The sequence below is a fragment of the Phyllobates terribilis genome, unplaced genomic scaffold (assembly GCF_046119375.1).
Source record: "Phyllobates terribilis strain yellow unplaced genomic scaffold, ASM4611937v1 Scaffold_11__3_contigs__length_659146591, whole genome shotgun sequence".
Lineage (NCBI taxonomy): Eukaryota > Metazoa > Chordata > Amphibia > Anura > Dendrobatidae > Phyllobates > Phyllobates terribilis.
The window spans coordinates 37,289,561-37,310,201 of NW_027362771.1; the positions used below are offsets into that span (position 1 = coordinate 37,289,561).

The 20,641-nt window shown below is 41.4% G+C and overlaps 1 protein-coding gene across 5 annotated transcripts in view; it reads right to left on the minus strand.

Moving 5' to 3' along the window:
* P4HA2 (prolyl 4-hydroxylase subunit alpha 2) overlaps positions 1 to 20,641 on the minus strand; it is a 170,515-nt gene that overhangs the window by 67,137 nt on the left and 82,737 nt on the right. For all 5 annotated transcript variants that reach the window (XM_073651199.1, XM_073651200.1, XM_073651198.1 and 2 more), the window contains exons 7-11: positions 18,366 to 18,565; positions 14,124 to 14,300; positions 4,363 to 4,433; positions 3,781 to 3,880; positions 2,005 to 2,058 (exon numbers count right to left, since the gene is read on the minus strand). In XM_073651199.1, the coding sequence (XP_073507300.1) occupies positions 2,005 to 2,058; positions 3,781 to 3,880; positions 4,363 to 4,433; positions 14,124 to 14,300; positions 18,366 to 18,565 (602 nt within the window). The remainder of the gene's footprint in view (positions 1 to 2,004; positions 2,059 to 3,780; positions 3,881 to 4,362; positions 4,434 to 14,123; positions 14,301 to 18,365; positions 18,566 to 20,641) is intronic.

Below are 20,641 nucleotides of genomic sequence, written 5' to 3' on the forward strand. Positions count from 1 at the left end.
TCTTGATTGCTCCCCATCCTTAAAAGCAGTAGGGCTCCACCTCCTTTAGGCTCCTCCCCTTCCGGCAGCGTGCTCATCTCAATCTCTTTTTTTTTTTTTTTTTTTTTTTTTTTTTAAATTTTAGCCAGCTGGCGCGCTACCCGCAGATCCACTTGCCTCTGCGCGCTTGCAGCCCAGCGGCACCCGGCGCGCTTGCAGCGGGATGTCAGCTTCCCACCCGCGCATGCGCAGACCCGGCTTCCGGCGCACTCCGTGATAGGGCGCGTCAGCACCCCGCGCGTGCGCAGCCCGGACTTCCGGCGCGCTCCGTCACAGGGTGCGACGCGACCCCCACGTGCGCAGCCCGGAAGACCTGCCGGCCGGCGCGCTCAGCTCATCTTTGCGAGGCGCAGACCCGGCCGCAGGCCCCGGCGCACGCGGGGAGGAATCCAAAAAAAAACAGCACCTCCTCCCCACACGAAGACCCGGGCAGCAGCCAGACGGGCTGGGAACAGGGACCATCTGCTGCTTCCACGGCCTCCAGGCCGCACCGTCCATAATCCAGGTACGTGAGGTACCACCTGGTGAGGCTCCCATCAGGGACAGGAACCAAAACTGATGCGGAGGAGAGGTACCGCCTTTTTATTCAGTAGGTTCCTGTCCTTGGTGGGCGGATACCCTCTCTCAGGTGGTGCTGTCATGGGAGAAGGGGAAAACAATATTCTGAGTACCCCCACAGGCCCCCTATATATTGTATGATAGACCCACAGCTCTCTACACTGCGTGATGGTCTCCACAGCTCCCTGTGCACTGTATGATGATCCCCACAGCTCCCTATGCTCTGTATGGTGGTCTCCACGGCTCCTTATGCATTGTATGATTTCAGATATTACATGCAACCATATAGAAACACACACACACCCCCTCCCCGAGACACACACACAATGATATAGATACACACACACACAATAATATACACACATACACACTCTCTCTCGCTCATCTCCTATATCAGACCAGTCACACTGGGCAGATCACAGCCTCCTGCCTCATCCTGCAGTGCTCCCTCTGCTCTCCCCAGTCCTGTGACTTCAGCCTCTCCCCCTCCTGAGCCGACACTAGAGACAGCTCTGCTCACTGAGGAACGAAGCTGCACTGTACGGCATGTGCCCTCCTGTCTGCAGGCAGCCGGGCTCTTCTCTCCCACAGCGAGGGAATCACAGGCAGGGATCATGGCAGTGGGGCGGCAGTGGTCAGTTCACAGGCAGAGTAACTTTCACCTGACTCGCTGTCGCCCCCACTGCAGTCTGGCAGGAGATCCGGGGCTCTGGACAAAATGTTCAGGGCCGGAGCCCCGGATCTTTGACGCAAGCAGACGCCCCTGGTGTATATTGTATAGTGACATAAAGCTGCTAATCAGTGCTGGAGGTATGGTTAGACTAGGAGGCACGAGACACCTAGTCCTGAAGTTATAATCTCCTGCTGGTAAAAAACGGATTGTATTGCAACAGCAAAACACAACCTAGTAAGTGAATCATCACTGGAATCAGGGTCTCTACCACTACATCATGGTGCTCTCAGATTACATAGGAAAAACCTGTTGACAGATTCCCTTTAATTAAAAACATTCAGTTGTGACACAGCTCTGACAGTAATGTGACTTGAAGAGATGTCTTATGTACGTAGTGGATTTAATACCTTGAATATTAGCATAAGAGTAAAAAGAGCCACAAGGTGGTGATGGTGAGCTGCAGAGGGCCTCCACATATAGTAATGGTTCATTAATAAAATGACTACAAGGAGATCATGTCTAGTTACAAGAGTGATGTACTAATGCTTTAAATATAAATTGTTTGTTATGCATAACCAAAAAATGGATTCTTGAAATATGATGTATTAAAAAAAATGCACAAACATATGCAGAAATTAAATGTTCAAAAGTGTTAGAAGGCAATTAATAACGTTAATAAGGGAGGCGATTGTAAGAATATCAAAGGAGCACAATACATTCTTAAATGTACTTACCCTGGAAAAATCAAAATGTGGCTCATACTGACCTCCCATGCCATAGTTTGCTACCTGTCAGTAGGAAATGTATAATCAGAAGTCAGTTATCATTACATCATTTTATTGTATTAATTAACCTTTAAAAGTACATTTTCTTTGCAGAACTTTGTAACAATGATTATAGTGGCTGACAGCAGTTTTAAATTAGAAAGAATCTTCCACCAGGTTTATGCCGCCATGTCTGAGGCCAGCACAAAGTAATCACTGATACCCTTGTTCCAACCATGGAATAATTTGCTATATTCCGTAGTTTTCTAAGTCACTGTTCATCTCCTGCAGCCAGAACCAAGAGCTCAAATCCTTCCCATGATATGGAACCTGTTGACAGACTCCCTTTAATTTCACTTCTATTCCTATTATTTGTCGATGGGTCAGAAACAAGCCTAAAGAGTAAAATACAGTATATACTTTTAATTCACTGTATATAAAAGCATAGTCTGCTGCACTTTCTCTTACATTTGTGTCCACTCTTAGATTTTCAGAAATTTGGTTAAGGACTCCAATTTAAAAAAATAAATCAAACACAGAATGCCTTTTATGCTTTTTTGTTCAAAATAGTGTTAACCAAGTCCCTCGCTATTTACATGTACTATTACTATTTACTTACTACAGGGTATATGCTCATTGTTTTTTTCTTGGATTTTGTCTGTGAAATGGTTACAGTGTGAACATGCTCTTACACGTTACATATATACCAATTTATGCTTCAGCTCATTTCTTTGGCTTTGCTGATTCGCAAGAAGTTGCAATGCTCATCATAACCACTAGGCGGCCACACACGAAAGACCATTATGAAACGTGTGTCCCAGCATCCCATTATTAGACACAATTAGCAGCGTACATGCAATATTAGTAAGGTCTAGTGTACACAGAAAACATGAACTAATCACAAAAGAAGATATAAAGGAGATTATTTTCGCAGTACGTATATTTTTTATTTGGTTAAGAATCCCTGTGTAGGGATGTGAGGTAACAATATAGAATTAGAAAAACCTCATCTTCACTCAGTTGGGTAGGACTAAAAATGTATTTACTAGATTTTAAATGCATAACCAATGTCACAGATTAGATTAGAATTATTAAATTATTTTATTCAAGGGATTTTCCTTTTCAGCAGAGGTACAGATACAGAGCTGGACTCAGAGAGGGAGAGTACCAGTTGATTTTTAGAGTTTTTAAACAGGGCCAAAATGAATCACTTAAAAAAATATATATAAAAGTTGAAAAGTAAGTTAATCTGTCAGAAGGTTGTTGCTATGTAATCTGAGAGCAACATGTTGTAACAGCTAAGAGCCTGACTCCAGTAATGTGTCATTTATGGATCTGTCTGTCAGTAATTTATCAGCAGATATTACTACACGACTAGTTGTCTGGTGCCATGTGATCCTGCTGCTCTTTATAACCCCGCCCCCACCACTAATTAGCAACTTTCTGCCTATGCACAGTGTACACAAACAGCTGTCAAACAGTGGTAAGGGCGGGGTTATATAGGGTTCAGCATCCTGAGCACTGGTGAATCTGCAACAGAGAAAACAGTGATCAAAATGACAGCCAGCATGCAGACCAGCAAGTGACAAATCGCTGGAATCATGTTCTCAGCCCATACACCATACACCATGCTGCTCTCAGATGGGGTAGCAAAAACCTGGTGGCAGATTCCCTTTAATACTACTGCAATGATTGACACTGGTTATGTTTCCTCTAAAGTGATGGCTTCCATTGGATTTATTTTACCTGCAACAGTTCAGCGGTGTCAGCAGTTAGGCCCGTAATAGCTTGCATGCGGTGATTCACCAGTGCAACAACAGGATCATCGTATTCCTCCAACCAGGCACTAGATATCAACAAGTGTTACACTTCTGCATGAAGTCCATTTATGTACATATAATAGCAAATAGCAGTGGTTTCAAGAAAGAAAACTTGTCTACCCCAAAGATGGCACAACTAGCAACTAAATTCTGCATCTGGACGACAACCACCATCTGCCTCCATAATTTCACAGCATTTTAAAGAACATTAAAAAAGGGTATTCTCATGTCATACATTTGAGGCATATCCACATTGAAGTACCATAGGTGGGACCCGTATCATGTCTTATCCTGTGAAGATACCATACATGTACTAGGTGGGAATACTTCAAGTTGCTGGAAACCAGCTCTGACTGCAGTCCAGGACAGAGATCGTACAACATATAAATCAATATTGCACTGCTCCCATTTGTTGGGGGTTCATTTTATTTTGTAAGATATAGTGTATTTTGCCAACCATATAGGTGGATTTCATCTAGCATTCAGTACAAAAGACTTTCTTTCTTACCTTTTAGAAACCCTATAGTTTGCAGTGGTTAAAACTCCAGTTTTAGGGTCTCGAACTGTAGCTCTGGCCAGCTGAAAAAAAAACACAAACTATGTTAATTGATGTCACATCAGGCATATTGTCAAGGGTTATCTTACATGGCCTAGAGCCATTACAATGGATTGGAAGTCTAACAGATCCCAAAACGGTCTCTGAAAATGTGGTAGGCGAACTACTTCTGTAATCCAATGAAGCATAAACCTGATCTAAAACTTATATTGCTTTGTCCACAGCCGAAGATACACCTCCCACCCCGAGTTACCAGCAAATAGAGAAACAAATTGTTTCCAGGGCACCAGAAAGATAATTTTTTTCCTTCATTTATCCAAGTGCATCATAAAAGCAAATGTTTCAGCCAGAAAGTGGCCTTTTTCAAGCATACGCTTCATCTGCCATTTTGCTTATGCTTGTAAAAGGCCGATTTCTAGATGAAACGTTGCATTTATGATGTTTTTGGATAAATAAAGGAATGAAATTAACTCTTTGGTGCCTCTGAAACAATTTGTCTCTGTGCAAAAGTTTTAGGCAAGTGTGCAAAAAATTCTGCAATGTAAGAGTGTTTTCAAAAACAGAAATGTTTGCAAACTGTTCACTACTAAAAATAAATGACTAAGTGAATGAACAAAAGAAATCTAAATCAAATCAATATTTGGTGTGAGCACCCCTTTGCCTTCAAAACATTATTATTTATTATATTCCATGGCGCTTTACGTGTGAGAAAGGGGTATACATAGAGAAAACAATTACAAAAATCTTAACAAAACGAGTCAGCGACTGGTACAGGAGGAGCGAGGACCCTGCCCGCGAGGGCTCACAGTCTACAAGGGAACATCAATTCTTCTGGGTAAACTTGCCAGATTTTGAAGGAACTCGACAAGGAGATTGTTAAAAAATTTGGGAGAATTAACCACAGATCTTCTGTAGATGTGGGCATGCAAAATTCTCTCTCTTCATGTAATCCCAGGCAAACCCAGTGTTTAGATTAGGGCTTTGTGGAGGCAGAATACATCTGGAGTCACATAAGACACCTTCCTGATGGTATTGCACAATGGATAAGCATCTGCATACATTTCTCAGCATTGAGGACACCATTAATCTTGAAATGCAGTCCAAAGTTGTAGGGAACCACCACCATGCTTCACTATTGCCTGCAGACATGCACTGTTCCGCTCTCCAGCCCTTTTGGCAACAAACTACCTTCTGTTTCAGCCAAATATTTCATATTTTGACTCATAAGTACCGAGCACCTGCTGCCATTTTTTCTACATCCCAATTTCTATGTTTTCTTGCACACTTGAGTCACATGTCCCAATAAGACTACTTCTGGACAGATTTCTCTGAACAATAATTGGGTGTAGCTGAATCCCACTGGCTGCTGCCAGCTCTAATCTGATGGCACTGCTGGACAGCTTCAGATTTCGAAGTGATGCATGAGGTGTCTTATATCTGCTGCACCAAGTTTCCTTGGACAACCATTGCATCGGACCTCCATTTTGCCAATTTCTTGATGTCCTCAATGCAGAGTTATACAAGGAGATACTTCTCCTTCATGCAAAACCATCAGGGAGGCATCCAATTGGCTTCAAATTCATTCTGCAGGAGGACACGACCACCAAACAAAGCCGATGTCATTGCGAACTATATTCAGCATAAAGAAAAACAAGACATCTTGAAATGATATGGCCCCCAAAGAACCCTGATCTCAACATCATCGAGTCTGTCAGGAATTACATAAAGAGACAGCAAGCGCTACATCTGCAGAAGATCTGTGGTTAGTTCTCCAGGATCTATGGAGCAACCTCCCTACAGAGTTCCTTCAAAAACTGTGCAAGGCTATGTGCCCACGATGCAGAAATAAAGCAGAAAATTTCTGCAGCATTTCTGCATCTCCCTGGCAGAAAAAACACATGCGGATTGTACATGCGGATTGTACATGTGTTTTTCCTGCGAAATACATGCGGATCCACATGCGGGTTGATAAGCGCTTTCAAAATGATTTTAGCATCACTTGGAAAGTGCTTGTCAACTAGGTCACACTATATAAATCCATGCAAACGGCATGGATTTATATAGTGTGACCCGAGAGAATGGTTAAAAATAAAAAAATAAACCTATACTTACCTTCCGATGGCCCGGCGTGTGTTGCTGCGCTCCTTCCTGGCTGCCAGCTGATCGCGGGACACTGCACTGAAAGACCTGCAGTCACATGACTGATGTCACCGCAGGTCCTTCAGTCCTGCCCGCAAGCACAGGGAAGGAGACCGGGGGCGGTCGGAAGGTGAATATAATCTTTATTTTATTCTTGTTTTTACAGGTTCTATGATACCTGGGTGTGGAGGAGAGTCTCCTGTCCTCCACACCCGGGTACCATCCGCACATTAGAATGCGCCAATTACGCAAGTACAGATGCAGTCTTGCGGAATTGGCGCGTTCTAATGCAAGTCCATGGCGGCGAAAACGCAGCATTTCCGCAAAATAATTGGTAGTGCTGCGTTTTTTTCCACAATGATAATCCGCAGAGGAAATTTCCGCAGCATGTGCACAGCACATGCGGATTATCATTGGGGAACATTGCTGCCCTTCTACCATGCATTTTTAATGCGTTTCCGCAGCTGCAAAAATGCTGCGGAAACGCATTAAAAACGCATCGTGGGCACGCAGCCCAAGTGTAAAATAATTGATGCTGTTTTAAAGGCAAAGGGCGGTCATGCCAAATATTGCTTTGGATTTCTTTTTTGTTCATTCACTTTGCATTTTATTAATTGATATAAAATGAAAATATTAAATATTTTGTTTTTGAAAGTATTCCTAGTTTGCAGTATTATTTTGCACATCTGTCTTAAACGTTTGTACAAAATTGTATAATTATCTTTCTGTTGATGGGTATAATAAGAACATAACATTTTTTTGGCAACAACAAGAACAGTCTGACTTATACAAATTTATACATCAGGACTTTTATGGCAGTCTACTTGGCAGTAGATCATATGGAAAAAGACTTTTAGTTTAAAGGCCAAGTACTGTGATAAGCTCGCTCTGAAACAACCAGCTGGTTGGGATAGGATTAACTGCAAATATTTCCTCCTCTCCCTCAAATACAATGGCAAGGGTACTTTCTCACTGTGTGAACGTGCAGCAGATTTTCCATTGATGTGTGTGTTACAGTAGCAGCAGTAGTGTAGCTACTGGTGGGGCGGTTGGCTCAAGCTCGCGCTTAGAGGGGCCCACCCGGAGCTACTGCTAAACTTAATTATGTCCGTGTGCGCTGCACGCCAAAATACTTAGGCTCTGCAATGGAGCAGGGCGACACGATCTTAATGCACTACCACTCTCTGTTCCGTAGACCGCCGGTCGCTTTAAACCTGTTGGCTACAGAACAGCAGACTGGGGCACTGGCTGAGGCACAGAACATCAGAGTCCTGGCGCCGTGACATCATTGCACCGCGCTGGGACGCCGACATTCTGTTATGAGCGCCAGCGTTTTACAGAAGGACTCATCAGGATCCTGGATTAGGAGAGTATGTTTTTTATTTTAAATAAAACTTGTGGTGTGATTGTGGAGGCATCATAAACAATAGGGGACCCTCATACAGTGTGCTGGTTACTGTGGGAGACCGTGAAACAGTGTGGGGACCCTCACATTGTAGGGACTACTGTGGGGGTTCCTCAAAGTGTGGCAGCCATTATACAATGTGGGAGCTAATGTAAAGGCCATTATACGGTGTGGGAGCTAATGTGGGGATCATTAAACTGTTTGGAGACTACCTTTGAGGGACTCCTACAGTGTGGGAACCCTCATACAGTGTGGGGGACTCTCATACTGTGAGTGGGTCCGGCATACATCTATGGAAGGTCCTCAAATTGTGGGGGCGTTTATACAGTGTGAGATCTAATGTGGACGGCATTATACAGTTTGGAGACTACCATTGGGTCATTATACAGTGTGGGAGCCAATACTGGGGCCATTATACGGTTTGAAGGATACTGTGGGGGCCATCATATAGTGTGGGGACTACTGTGGAGGCATTTATACAGTCTGGGGGTGGGTTCTGCTGTGAGGGCCATTATACTGTGTTTTGAGGGAGCAGTGAGGACATCATACTGTGTATAAGTGAGCTGTGGGAACATTATGCTGTGTATAGGGGAGTTGTGGGTCCACCATACTGTGCATAGCGGAGCTTTGGGCCAATCATACTATGTATAGAGGAGCTGTGGGTGCATTATAATGAGTATAGGGGAGCTGTTGGCCTATCATACTGTATATTGAAGAGCTGTAAATTGGGAGATTTAGGGGACAGTATTAAAAGTTAAGTGGACACTTAAGCATTATTGTTATAGGAGCAGTCAGTACAGTGACCGTCAAAGGTGCACAGGGGACATTATTACTTTCTAGGGGCAAAATATGGGCAGTGTTTTCCAAAGTACTTGCACAGGGCAGTAATATTTTCTAGAAGGTAATGGAGGCATTATTACCATATAAGAGGCACAGTGGTGGGCATTATTACGTAGGGCACTAAGAGGAGCATTGTTTTTGTACCACACAGCAGGTCCAGTTATAGGGACACAGGGCAGAAGCGGCTCAGTATTGGGGTATCAGCAGGATGAGGAATTTGTGCAGGTTGGGAATAGATGGGGACGGTGCTGGAAATATCCGAAGTCAAATGTGTCTTGCTGTAATCTCGGAAGACGAGTTGTGGCAGGAATAAGTGGTCATGGCTGTCTGAGCCAGATGGAAAAAACTGAAAAAGTGAGCGACTACATGAGAAAGAATGTCACCTGCGCGTCACCATCTATAACTGTACTGTAATCTTTTATATGCTCTGCAGGACCCTCCCCCCCCCCCATCCCCCACTTGAGCAGCGTTGTGAGTGAGATTTTAAATCCACAAAAACGTCACATTTTACTGTGGATTTCACCCTTTTCAATAAAAAGAAAAATGTGCACCCAAACTGCACCTTTTTACAGTACAAACTGCAGATTTCATTGCAAAATCTCAGTCGCAGAAAAGTCGTGTGGATACAATGAGATTTTGGTACATGAACTGGTAACAGAGCTGAACCATTTTAAAAGGCCTTTGGCATATACTAAGCAGACATTTAATAAAAGTACAAAATGAAGAGGATTGTTTAGATCTTATATATAGGAACACTAAGTAAGAGGGTAAAGTGTTCTGTGGCTGCACAATGGCCAACATGAGTCAATCTTTCCCTCTCCAAGTAGAGCAACAACTGGCTACTCTGAAACTTGGACCAGTGAACCCATTATACTCCATTTTCCAGCTTATGAAAGATTTGTGAATAAGGAAGAAGCAAAAATGAGAAACTAAAGTTTAGTTTGACTTTTAATTTCCTTTTATTGTAGTGTTGATTTATCATGCATTTAATGTGTCCCAGCTGAAAGACTGTTTTCACTTCCCAGGAAAAATAGATATGTAATACATTTGTTACAAAATTCCCCATTTGAACCAATCACATGATTTTCTACCATTAGTAGTGGCTGTACCACTACCACAAAGTGTCCTCAGGTATATCGTCCCAACAATAGGTGTAAAACCCGGACCATACTGAAGTAAGCTAACACCTTTTTAGCACAATAATGTACTTGCGAGCTTGTTCTTTTGCTCTCAGTCTGGCACTCTGTTATTTAGTTATACAATTTTTTGTTGCCAAATCACTTGGAGCGGATTATCTGAATAGTATGAAATTCGTTTTCATCCCGTAGGTCAGTTGTCATGGAGAATAAACATACTAGGGATGTTTGGCAATTTCAGAATTTTGCACTCCAAAAAAGGCAGATGTGGAGAAGAAATACTGCTGTACCCATTAATACGTAGAACATGGCCCCATCTCCACAGAATTTCTACAGATTTAGTTGGCCCCATACGATAACTGTGTTGAAACATCGGGTCAGACAAGCATTATTTTAGCTGAACAGATTACAGATTTGTTATCACTTATTTAAACTATCATCTTCTGATATTAGAGGGGTATACCAATTTATGGCAAATTCACAGGACACCCCCAGAGATGGGATTCACACCTATCTCTACAATGGGGTCCCCTGACCCCAATGGAGAGTATGGAACTGTGTGATCATCAAACACAGTAGGCAATGGGAGCCACACATATCTTGAGCCACAAGAGTATTCAGTAATATGAATCTTTGTAGACATTAAGGGGAATTTTTCAGCAGGATTTCACCCCCTAAACTATTTACATGCACACATACAGTACAGACCAAAAGTTTGGACACACCTTCTCATTTAAAGATTTTTCTGCATTTTCATGACTATGAAAATTGTACATTCACACTGAAGGCAACAAAACTATGAATTAACACATGTGGAATTATATACTTAACAAAAAAGTGTGAAACTACTGAAAATATCTCATATTCTAGGTTCTTCAAATCAGCCACCTTTTGCTTTAATGACTGCTTTGCACACTCTTGCAAGTATGTGCTTCTTAATTAGTCGCATCTCTCATGCTATGCAACACTGCAAGAAATGACTGACGTACTTTTTGTGGTGTGAATGACAAATGTGTCATCCACACTCCATCTAGCGAGCTAAGCCCACTTTTCAAGAAGTAGGTAGTGTAGAGTTGGCCAGCACTGGTGTAAAAACACCAAACGTCTCGTCTCAAAACTAGGAGTTGTGCAAAAATTTTAGTGACATTTCAAACCAGTGTAAACTGCTTGATGAATTGTCTGCGTAAAACATATTCACAGGCGGAAAACTGGAAAATCTGCAAGCAAATCCGTCAACAGATTTCATCCAGTTCACTACAATAGGTTAAATACACAAAATAGGGAATTGCTAGGATTCTAAAATATGCATTTGCATTGAACAATATTTTCATCATCGTTCTGATGGGAATTTCATTGTTGCAAATTTTCAGCGATTTCTCCTGCCCTGAAGAACCATTGAATGTCAATCTGGCCAAACTGTTATCCTGATCCTGCACAACTTAAAGCAAGCTATACAACCAACATAAGAAGGCCTTCTCCCAGAAATGTGACAATGTAAAAAGTAAGGTGAATGAGTAGAAGAGAACTACCACCAGTCATTAGTGCTACTTGTATTCCTCACATCAGCTGACGGGGTGTGGAACGATTCTAGTACCCTGTGATGAACTTTAAGACGCCAAAACATTTCTGCCAAATAAAATATGGAATTCAGTTTGGGTTAAGTTAGATCAGCGTCTCCACTATTTTATTTTGATTCTTTCCATATTGAGAGTCTTTCTTCCATCTGCATTTTCTGGCTTTTATTTTCCATAATCTGTAAATGAAAGACTTGTGCTTTCCACGTACACACAGCAAAAACTGCTTCGGAAAACTGAAGGGAAATTGGACATGACTGATTTGCCTCCTTAGTTTCTATACTATGATTTCAATTTAAAGTTACTCTCTTACACTGTATACCAGAACAAGATTTAATCTGGACACAAGGAGGAAAAAAATGACGCAGGATGGATTTTTAGCTTTTTAAATACATTGCATTACTTATCTTGAATTAATTCTCTGTTACACGAATATTTTGCAGATTTTGCCATGATCGCTGCAACACATGTGCAACACTTATAACATTCAGATTTAAAACATCTGCTGCATGCTATGAAAGTCTGTTCATTATCATTGTACTGCAATTTGCTGCAAGTTTTTGGTGGGCAAGCCATCACAAAGCCATGGTCCAGTCAGATAAAATCAGAGGTGCTGTATCTAACTTGTGAAACACCTACATGAAAAGAAGGAGCAATACATAAGGGGCCAAACAAACGCGTCTCTTTGATAGGTAAAGTGTACTCCATGCCACTGTGCTTTACTATCGTTATGTGAAGGTTTATGTGATATCATTCTCTCTCTCTGTCTATATGTATGGACCTTAAAGAGCCATAACTTATACAGCACTGGCTATTTTGGCTTGTACTTTTTCATTATCCGTCCTAAATACTGTGATTACACATAATATAACTCTGTATTGATATGTAGTATTCACGCAAGGGAGTTTTGGTATCATCACTTACCTACCGTTAGTATTTCATAGGTCTGACTTTTGTATGTCTATTTTTATACTTTTAATTATTTTTCTTATCCAATAAAAAATATATATTTTTTTGATTTTGAGCTTTGCACATTTCTATGTAGGTATTCTTCTATCTATAACTTACAAGAAGCAAAATGAACATAAACCCTGCTATGAATAAATAAAAAGCAAAAGTGCATTTAAATAAAATAGGATTCTTAGTAACACTGTTTTTGACCAAAAATAGTATGAAAGCTATCCCACCAAGACCAGGTGAACCCGTTCGGGATAGTCCTACTCTGTCTAATATTAAAAACGCGGTCCTTTGTCTGAAATATCCAGAGATGTATGGTGCAAGAGATGAAACAAAATCATTCATCCAATGGATGTTTTAACAAACCCTATTTCCTGGACATCTGATGATAAAATCATGACACCCATGATATAAAAAAAAGAAAATAAAACCATAGGGGTCATACAGTATATGATAATTATAAAAGGGGTGTGACAGATTGCTCTAGACCGTTTTAGGCCGGGTTTAAATGTTTTAGTTTCACATCCGTGGCTCCATCAGGCCTTCAATCTGATGACCTGAAAAATGGTGTGTGACGAAGAGGCTTTTGAGTTTATTGAAGCAGACGGAGTCACTTTGTGCTCTTTTTTTCTCCTCTTTTTCAGTTTACACCTTTTTGACAACGTGACCCAATGTGTTTCATTAAACTCAATTGTCCAGCCGGCGGATATGCCTGAATCCCATGTTTCAGGGCTTTGGATGGAATCCCAAGGGAAGCCTGCGATTTGTGGCTAAAACATGATGTGAATGCGGCCTTACCTACACCATATTACAGTACATTGCACGGTTTGAGCTTCTTTCACTGTGTAAAGAGCCTGCGCCAGCAAGGAATGTTTGATCACATAGAGCCTGAAGACCTGTGAATGCAGCTCTGGATTGTATTTTAAGATCCAGGTATTCTTGTAACACGGCCTCTGGTGCCTTGGACCAAGAAGCAGTTGTTCACATCTAGTCCATGAAAGGCAGAGATGTGAAACAAGAAATATAGCTGTTCTCACCGTTTGAAAGCACACTGCATTTTTACTTTTACAGATTTATGGACTTTCACCCTCTCTCTGATCGGCTGTTTTCAGCTGAGCCGCAGTATCTGAGAACAGCCACTACATAATGATATGAAGCCATGCTGTTCAGATCCCACCAATCTGATATTGGTAACATATCCTAAAGATAAGGAATCAAAATCTAAGTAGGAGACAACCCCTTTAGTCCACTGCAGATTAGTTCCATCTGACTGTTGGACAACTAAAGCCCACCACTACTTAGCCAATGGGTTAAGGCTTAATCTTTTGACCCACTGCAGACAGGGTAAAGCCGGCAGACATCTGCTGCTGCCAGTTGTGTTAGAGCTAGACACAAGCGAGGATGAGGAGGAGATGGGGGCATTGTGGAGTTCTTTAGACACACACAGAAGAATTTAGATATCAGCTTTAAATATGTTCAAAGCAAAAGAGGAGATTAAAAAAAGAATCGCTAGGATAATTTTAACATTTTTTTGTCTATTTTCTGCATTTAGTGTTTGAAACCATCACTTGCCGTTTGCTGCCCTATTGATAAAGTTATTTACAGTATATACGTTTAGTGTATAATGCTTCGCCGAGTAAGAAAATCACAAAATATACTTACTTTTGGCTTAGCCAGCTCTTTAATTTTCTCAATTTCATCATTGGACAAAACATCCAGATAACGCACAATGCGTGGACTATCCCACTCATCTTCTTCCTTAATGGGTCTCAAAATCAGAAGAGGATTCCGGAATCCATCATGATACCGACAAAAGAGTCTCTTCTTTCTTCTGGGAGTCTGAAAATCAGACCAAATATAAAAATATGCAAGAATAGTTTAGCTAAAAATCAGAAGGCTAAGTTTATGCAAACTTAAGTCCAAAAGGAGTAGTAAAAAAGGCATAAAATTGTAAAATATTACAAACTACATACTGTTTAAGCTCATTTCACAGTTTAACAAATAGCAGACATTATAGCTTATGGCCCCGATTACTCAAGATCGGCATAACTCACACCCGTCTTGGTGAGGGGCTGTGGTGGAGTCAAGACACGCCGCAATGATTAAGAGGTGCTTGCCTTGCCTCAAGTGTGACTGAGATTTATTTATTTTTTATGCAATTTTTTCCATGAGTGATAAATAAAATTATATTTCAATAGTTTGAACTTTTCTGGATGTCCAAATAGGTTTCTCCTTTTGGTTTATATTATTTTACACTATGAATGGAAAAAGAGAAGTAAGGCTACGGTCACACTATCAGTATTTGGTTAGTATTTTACAACAGTGTTTGTAAGCCAAAACCAGGAGAGGAACAATCAGAGGAAAAGTATAATAGAAACACGTCACCACTTCTGCATTTTTGCCCCACTCCTGGTTTTGGCTTACAAATACTGATGCGAAATACTGACAAAATATTGATAGTGTGACCGTAACCTCAATATTTATATTTCATGCTGTGGTTTTTTTTTTTCTATGGACCACTAGGGTACTTGAGCTTGTGATCACTTGGTCAATGGTTTAATATAGCGCAATACTTCTGTGCATTGTCCTGGGTCAGGCCTTGACTGGAGTAACTATCAATGTGACAATGCACTGGCACTCTGAGATGGCACTATGGTTGGCTAATCGAGAGACAAAGGGACATTACAGACCATGGCATCTAAGGGGTTAAACTACTGTGATAAGAATTGATAATCCCAGTAGTTTAACCCCTTCGTGACCTTGGGATTTTCCGTTTTTGCATTTTCGTTTTTTGCTCCCCTTGTTCCCAGAGCCACAGCGTTTTTATTTTTTGGACAATATGGCCGTGTGAGGGCTTATTTTTTGCGGGACGAGTTGTACTTTTAAACGCCATTACTAGTTTTACCATATCATGTACTGGAAAACGGGAAAAAAATTCCAAGTGCGGTGAAATTGCAAAAAAAATGCAATTCACAGTTTTTTGATTTTTTTTCTTTCCACGTTCACTGGATGCTAAAACTGACATGCCATTATTATTCTCCAGGTCATTACGGGTTAATAGACACAAAACATGTACAAGTTCTTTTTTACTTAAGTGGTGAAAAAAAAAAAATATGGCGCCATTTTCCGAGACCCGCAGCGTCTCCACTTTTTGGGATCTGGGGCCGGGTGAGGGCTTATTTTTTGCGCGCTGGGCTGACGTTTTTATTGATACCATTTTGGGGTAGATACGATGTTTTGATCGCCCGTTATTGCAATGTTGCGGCGACCAAAAAAAAGTAATTCTGGCGTTTGGAATTTTTTCCTCGTTACGCTGTTTACCGATCGGATTAATTCTTTTTTTATATTGATAGATCGGACAATTCTGAACGCGGCGATACCAAATATGTGTATGTGGGGTTTATTTTTTATTATCTTATTTTGAATGGGGCAAAAGGGGGGTGATTAAAACTTTTATATATTTTTCAATTTTTTTAAAACATTTTTTTTAAACTTTTTGCTTGCTTCAATAGTCTCCATAGGAGACTAGAAGCAGCAACTGTCCGATCGCCTCTGCTACATAGAGGCGATGAGCAGATCACCTCTATGTAGCAGAAATGCTCCTGTACTATGAGAGCTGACCACTAGGTGGCGCTCATAGTAATCTTTACATGACAACCAATGGAGTCTGCTGCAGACCCAGGGTTGTCATGCCCATGCATCGGTGAACCGCTATCATGTGACGGGGTCGCCGATTGATGGGTAAGTGACGCACTTCGGCGCGGCGATGTTAAATGCCGCTGTCGGAGATTGACAGCGGCATTTAACATATTAACAGCCGTGGGTGGATCGCGATTCCACCCGCGGCTGTTGCGGGCACGTCAGCTGTAAGAATCAGCTGACATGTGCTCGCGGTTCAGTGCGGGCTCACCGCCGGAGCCCTTACTGAACCGGGGGTGATGGCCTGGGGCGTACTAATACGCCCCAGGCCAGTAAGGGGTTAAGGCAGGTGTCAGCTGTATAACAGACTGGGCACCTGCCACACATCAAGTAAGTTCAGCTACTGTGCCCGCTCCATAGATTTCTTTCTGACGTGTGATTTACGTCACACATCAGGAAAGGTTTAAAGAGATTTTTATTTTTATTCATTACATACCAAAAATATTTTCCACTAACTTAAGAAAAAGTAAATTTGTTTCCATTGTAGCAGTAATAAGGTAATTTCAAGCTTCCTGCTTCTTTCACTGCTTCCACAATGTAAGGAATGCCCAGATCATCAAGTTTTTGAAATCTGACCAGTGTCACTTTATGTAGTAATAACTCTGGAACGCTTCAACATATCCCATTGATTTTGAGACTTTTTTTCATGACATATTATACTTTATGATAAAGGTAAATTTAGGTTGATATGTTTTTTGTTTGTTTATAAAAATATCAGAAATTTGACAAAAATTTTAATTTTTTTTTTTAAAAAATAGCAATTTTCAAACTTTGAATGATTATCTCTTTAATTTAGTCAAACCACAAAAAAAAACATTAATACATAACATTTCCCTCATGTCTGCCTTACACCAGCACCATTTGTAAAATGTTGTTTTATTTTGTTAGCATTTTAGAAGGTTTAAAAATGTAGCGGTAATTTTTCATTTTTTCAAGGAAGTATGTACAAAACTTATTTTTATAGGGACCTGTTCAGTTTTGAAGTGACTTTAGGAGTCCTATATGTTGGAAACCCCGAAAAGTGATAGCATTCTAAAAACTGCACCTTTTAATGTATTCAAAATTGCTTTCAGGTTGTTCATTGACCATTCAGGTGCTTTTCAGAAATTAATGAAAAAAAAATATATTTTTACCACCTAAATTTTGATAACGTCTGCACAGGCCGCTATAGCCAGTGGACTCTAAGGCCATTATTTAGCCGTGACTGCTATGGCAAACATCAGGACCACACGATCAAGAGCTCAGGGTGTCGATGGGGTTAAAGAGGAAACCCCCACACTCTATAAAACAGGTAGATGCCATATAGTAGCTATAGACAGCAGCATTTAAGGGGTTAAACGGCCATGGTCGGTGCCAACACTGATCTTGGCTGATGCAGCAAGTTGTCAGCTATAGTGTACAGGTGACCGCTTCAGGATAGTCACCTGACAAGGAACGCTAGTCTCTTATATCGCAGGTCAGTAAAAAGACATATTGGTGGTCACTAAGGGGTTAAACAATTAGGAGGTTTAGATTAGGATACAATATATAAGGTTGGTTTCACACATTCAAAAAATTCATCTACTGACCAGAAGACAGGAAAATATTTCAGGAAGCGGAAAGTCGGAAATTACTTCTTTCGAAAAAATCCAGCTCTCTTAATGAAGGACCTATTCCAGTGTCCCCAAATATGTGAGCATGTCCTCTAATATTGCTAGGTCAATGTATTCTATCATAATTACTTATTAGCATGCTGCACTATTTTGGGGGGTAAAATGACAAACACTATGATGGAAACCTGTAGGACACCATTATAAGCCAATGGAGCAGGAAAGTGGAATCCAACTGAATAGTCAATCACTAAAATCTTTACTGACTGCAAAAATCTACCAACAAGCTCATGAGACAATGTTCTAATAGGATTATTAACCCCATTACACCATATAAGTGGCGATCAGTGAGCAATTCCTACTGTAGATGTGACAGATATTGCTGCTAAGCTCTTAAGCTCCTAACCTCTTGCCCGGAACCACGGTTATAAAATAAGGCTCATTTTTTGTATCTGTATATGGTATGTGATTTTAAACAAAAATGAAGTCTAAAAATCAAAAAGGCCCGATTCTGATAACTGTGTTATAATCTGATAAAATCATATTCATATTGCTACGGCAATGGGCTGATGCATGATACAATCATTTCATAAGTAACACTTCAAAGTTTTGGTACCATTTTCACTCCTTCCCCACGGCACAGGGCTTCATAAGTGTCCCGCTCTGGCAAGTAGTCCAAGGGTCTGGCATAGACACCAGAATTTGGGGTGGGAGGTTCCTTCTCCGCAGTCTTGTTAACCTGCACTTCCGTTCTTTGTTTCTCCAGAAGTCGCTCAAAATATCTCAGATTTGCTCCGGCTCGATCATGGCTGGAATCTATAAAGGCAGCAGAATAAAATCAGAATACATACACAATAATACACAATTTATTATGTTCAGAAATAACATTGGTTCTGATACAAACAGATTACTTATATTTTACATATAACCTTGTAATTGGATTCAAGCAGTCTAGATTTACCCTATAAAATATTCAATGGCAACATAAAATCCACAGAGAATGATCATAGCTAGTAAGCAAAGCAGCAAGAAGAAGGCAGAGGATGGTCCAGGGTTTATTTACTGCAACAGGAAAACCTGCAACCATTAAAGAGGTTATACATTATCAGGATAAAAGCCTACACCACATGTAGTCACAATTTCCTGGTATTGTAGGTGTGGGTGTTCGGTCAATGGACTGTAAGTATCTGATCTGCATGCTAACGGTCACATTCTAACTAAACTCATCCAGCTTCTCTCAATTCACTTGTATGGAAATAAGCCAAACAAGTCTAGTAGGCACATGATTGCAAGTGTGCAATACATATGGTCATGAGACCACCAGCTGGCAGGGGCAATACTGGTAAATCGTGACAGCATGAATCCCACATCGACTGACTGTACATTTCTGGCCCAAACCAGGAGAATCCCTTTAAGGAGACCGTTAAAAAGAGAATTATGGTAAAGCTGTACAGGCAAGCGATTGGCCAGTAAAATTCCTTTGGACTACAAGCTGAAGACGGAAGAGGGGACGGAGGTGGTGGATATGGAGGATATACTGGAAGATTTTAGACTGTTTTATGAGCAGCTATATTCTTCTGAATCAGGAGCCTCATCAGCAGAGATGGAAGGGTTTCTAGGGGCGGCGGGACTCCGTAGGAATGCAGAGTGTGACAGGAGGAGACTGGAAGAGCCTGTAACACAGGAGGAGGTTAAAACAGCTATAATGTCTTTGACAAATAATAGGGCTCCAGGGGCGGACTGACTCCCGGGTTAGATCTATAAACAGTTGGTTAAGATGGTAGCACCTAGACTAAAGGCGGTCTTCGAGGAGGCTTTGGAATGTGGTGCATTGCCGTTGTCGATGAGGGAGGCTGTGGTAGTGGTCATCCCTAAGGAAGGTAGAGATCTGAAGTTGGCAGAGTCTTACAGGCCCATTTCGTTACTGACGGTGGATGTAAAAATTCTGGCCAACCGATTGGTGAGTGTGGTGAAAGATCTTATCCACCCCGATCAATCCGGATTTATGCCGGATAGGTCTACAGCAATAAACATACGTAGACTCTTCCTTAATCTGCAGCTGCCGTCGGATAACAGCGGTCGTAGGGTGGTAGTGTTGTTGGATGCACGTAAAGCATTCAACAGCGTCGAATGGAGCTATCTTTGGAAGGTGTTTGAGTGCTTGGGATTTGGACCAACCTTCATATTGTGGATAAGGCTGTTGTACACATCCCCAACTGCTAGGGTCAGGGTTAATCGGCAGACATCCAGACAATTCGCTCTTTATAGGGGGACCAGACAGGGGTGTCCGCTGTCTCAACTGCCTTTTGCGTTGGCGGTGGAGCCCTTGGCGCAGACAATTAGAAAGGCAGCCTCTGTCAAGGGGTATAAATATGGATCTATAGAGGAAAAAATAGTTTTATATGCAGATGATTTGCTGCTTTTCCTGGAAAACCCTGATGAGTCCTTGCGGGGTGTGATGAGCATCCTTGGGAGATTTGGGGCTATGTCAGGCCTGGAAATTAATTGGGAGAAATCCAACATTCTAGCTGTGGACGATAGTGGTGAAGACCTTAGGATAGAGGGGGGTGGTAGTAGGTTGACGGTTGCGCGTCAGTTCAAGTACCTGGGCATTCAGGCATCATTCCCGCTCTCGAGCTATATAGACCTGAATCTGATCCCACTACTGAGTAAGTTCAGAAGCAAAGTGGGGGCGTGGTGTAGATTACATCTATCAGTGGTGGGAAGGAGAAACCTGATTAAAATGGTGCTCATGCCCCAGATGCTGTACGAGCTGTACAATGCCCTCATATGTTTACCTAAACGGTGGTTCAGTACAATCAATTCTATATTTAGGGATCTTGTATGGGGGAAAAAACAATTGAGGATTACATTGGAAATATTACAGAAGCC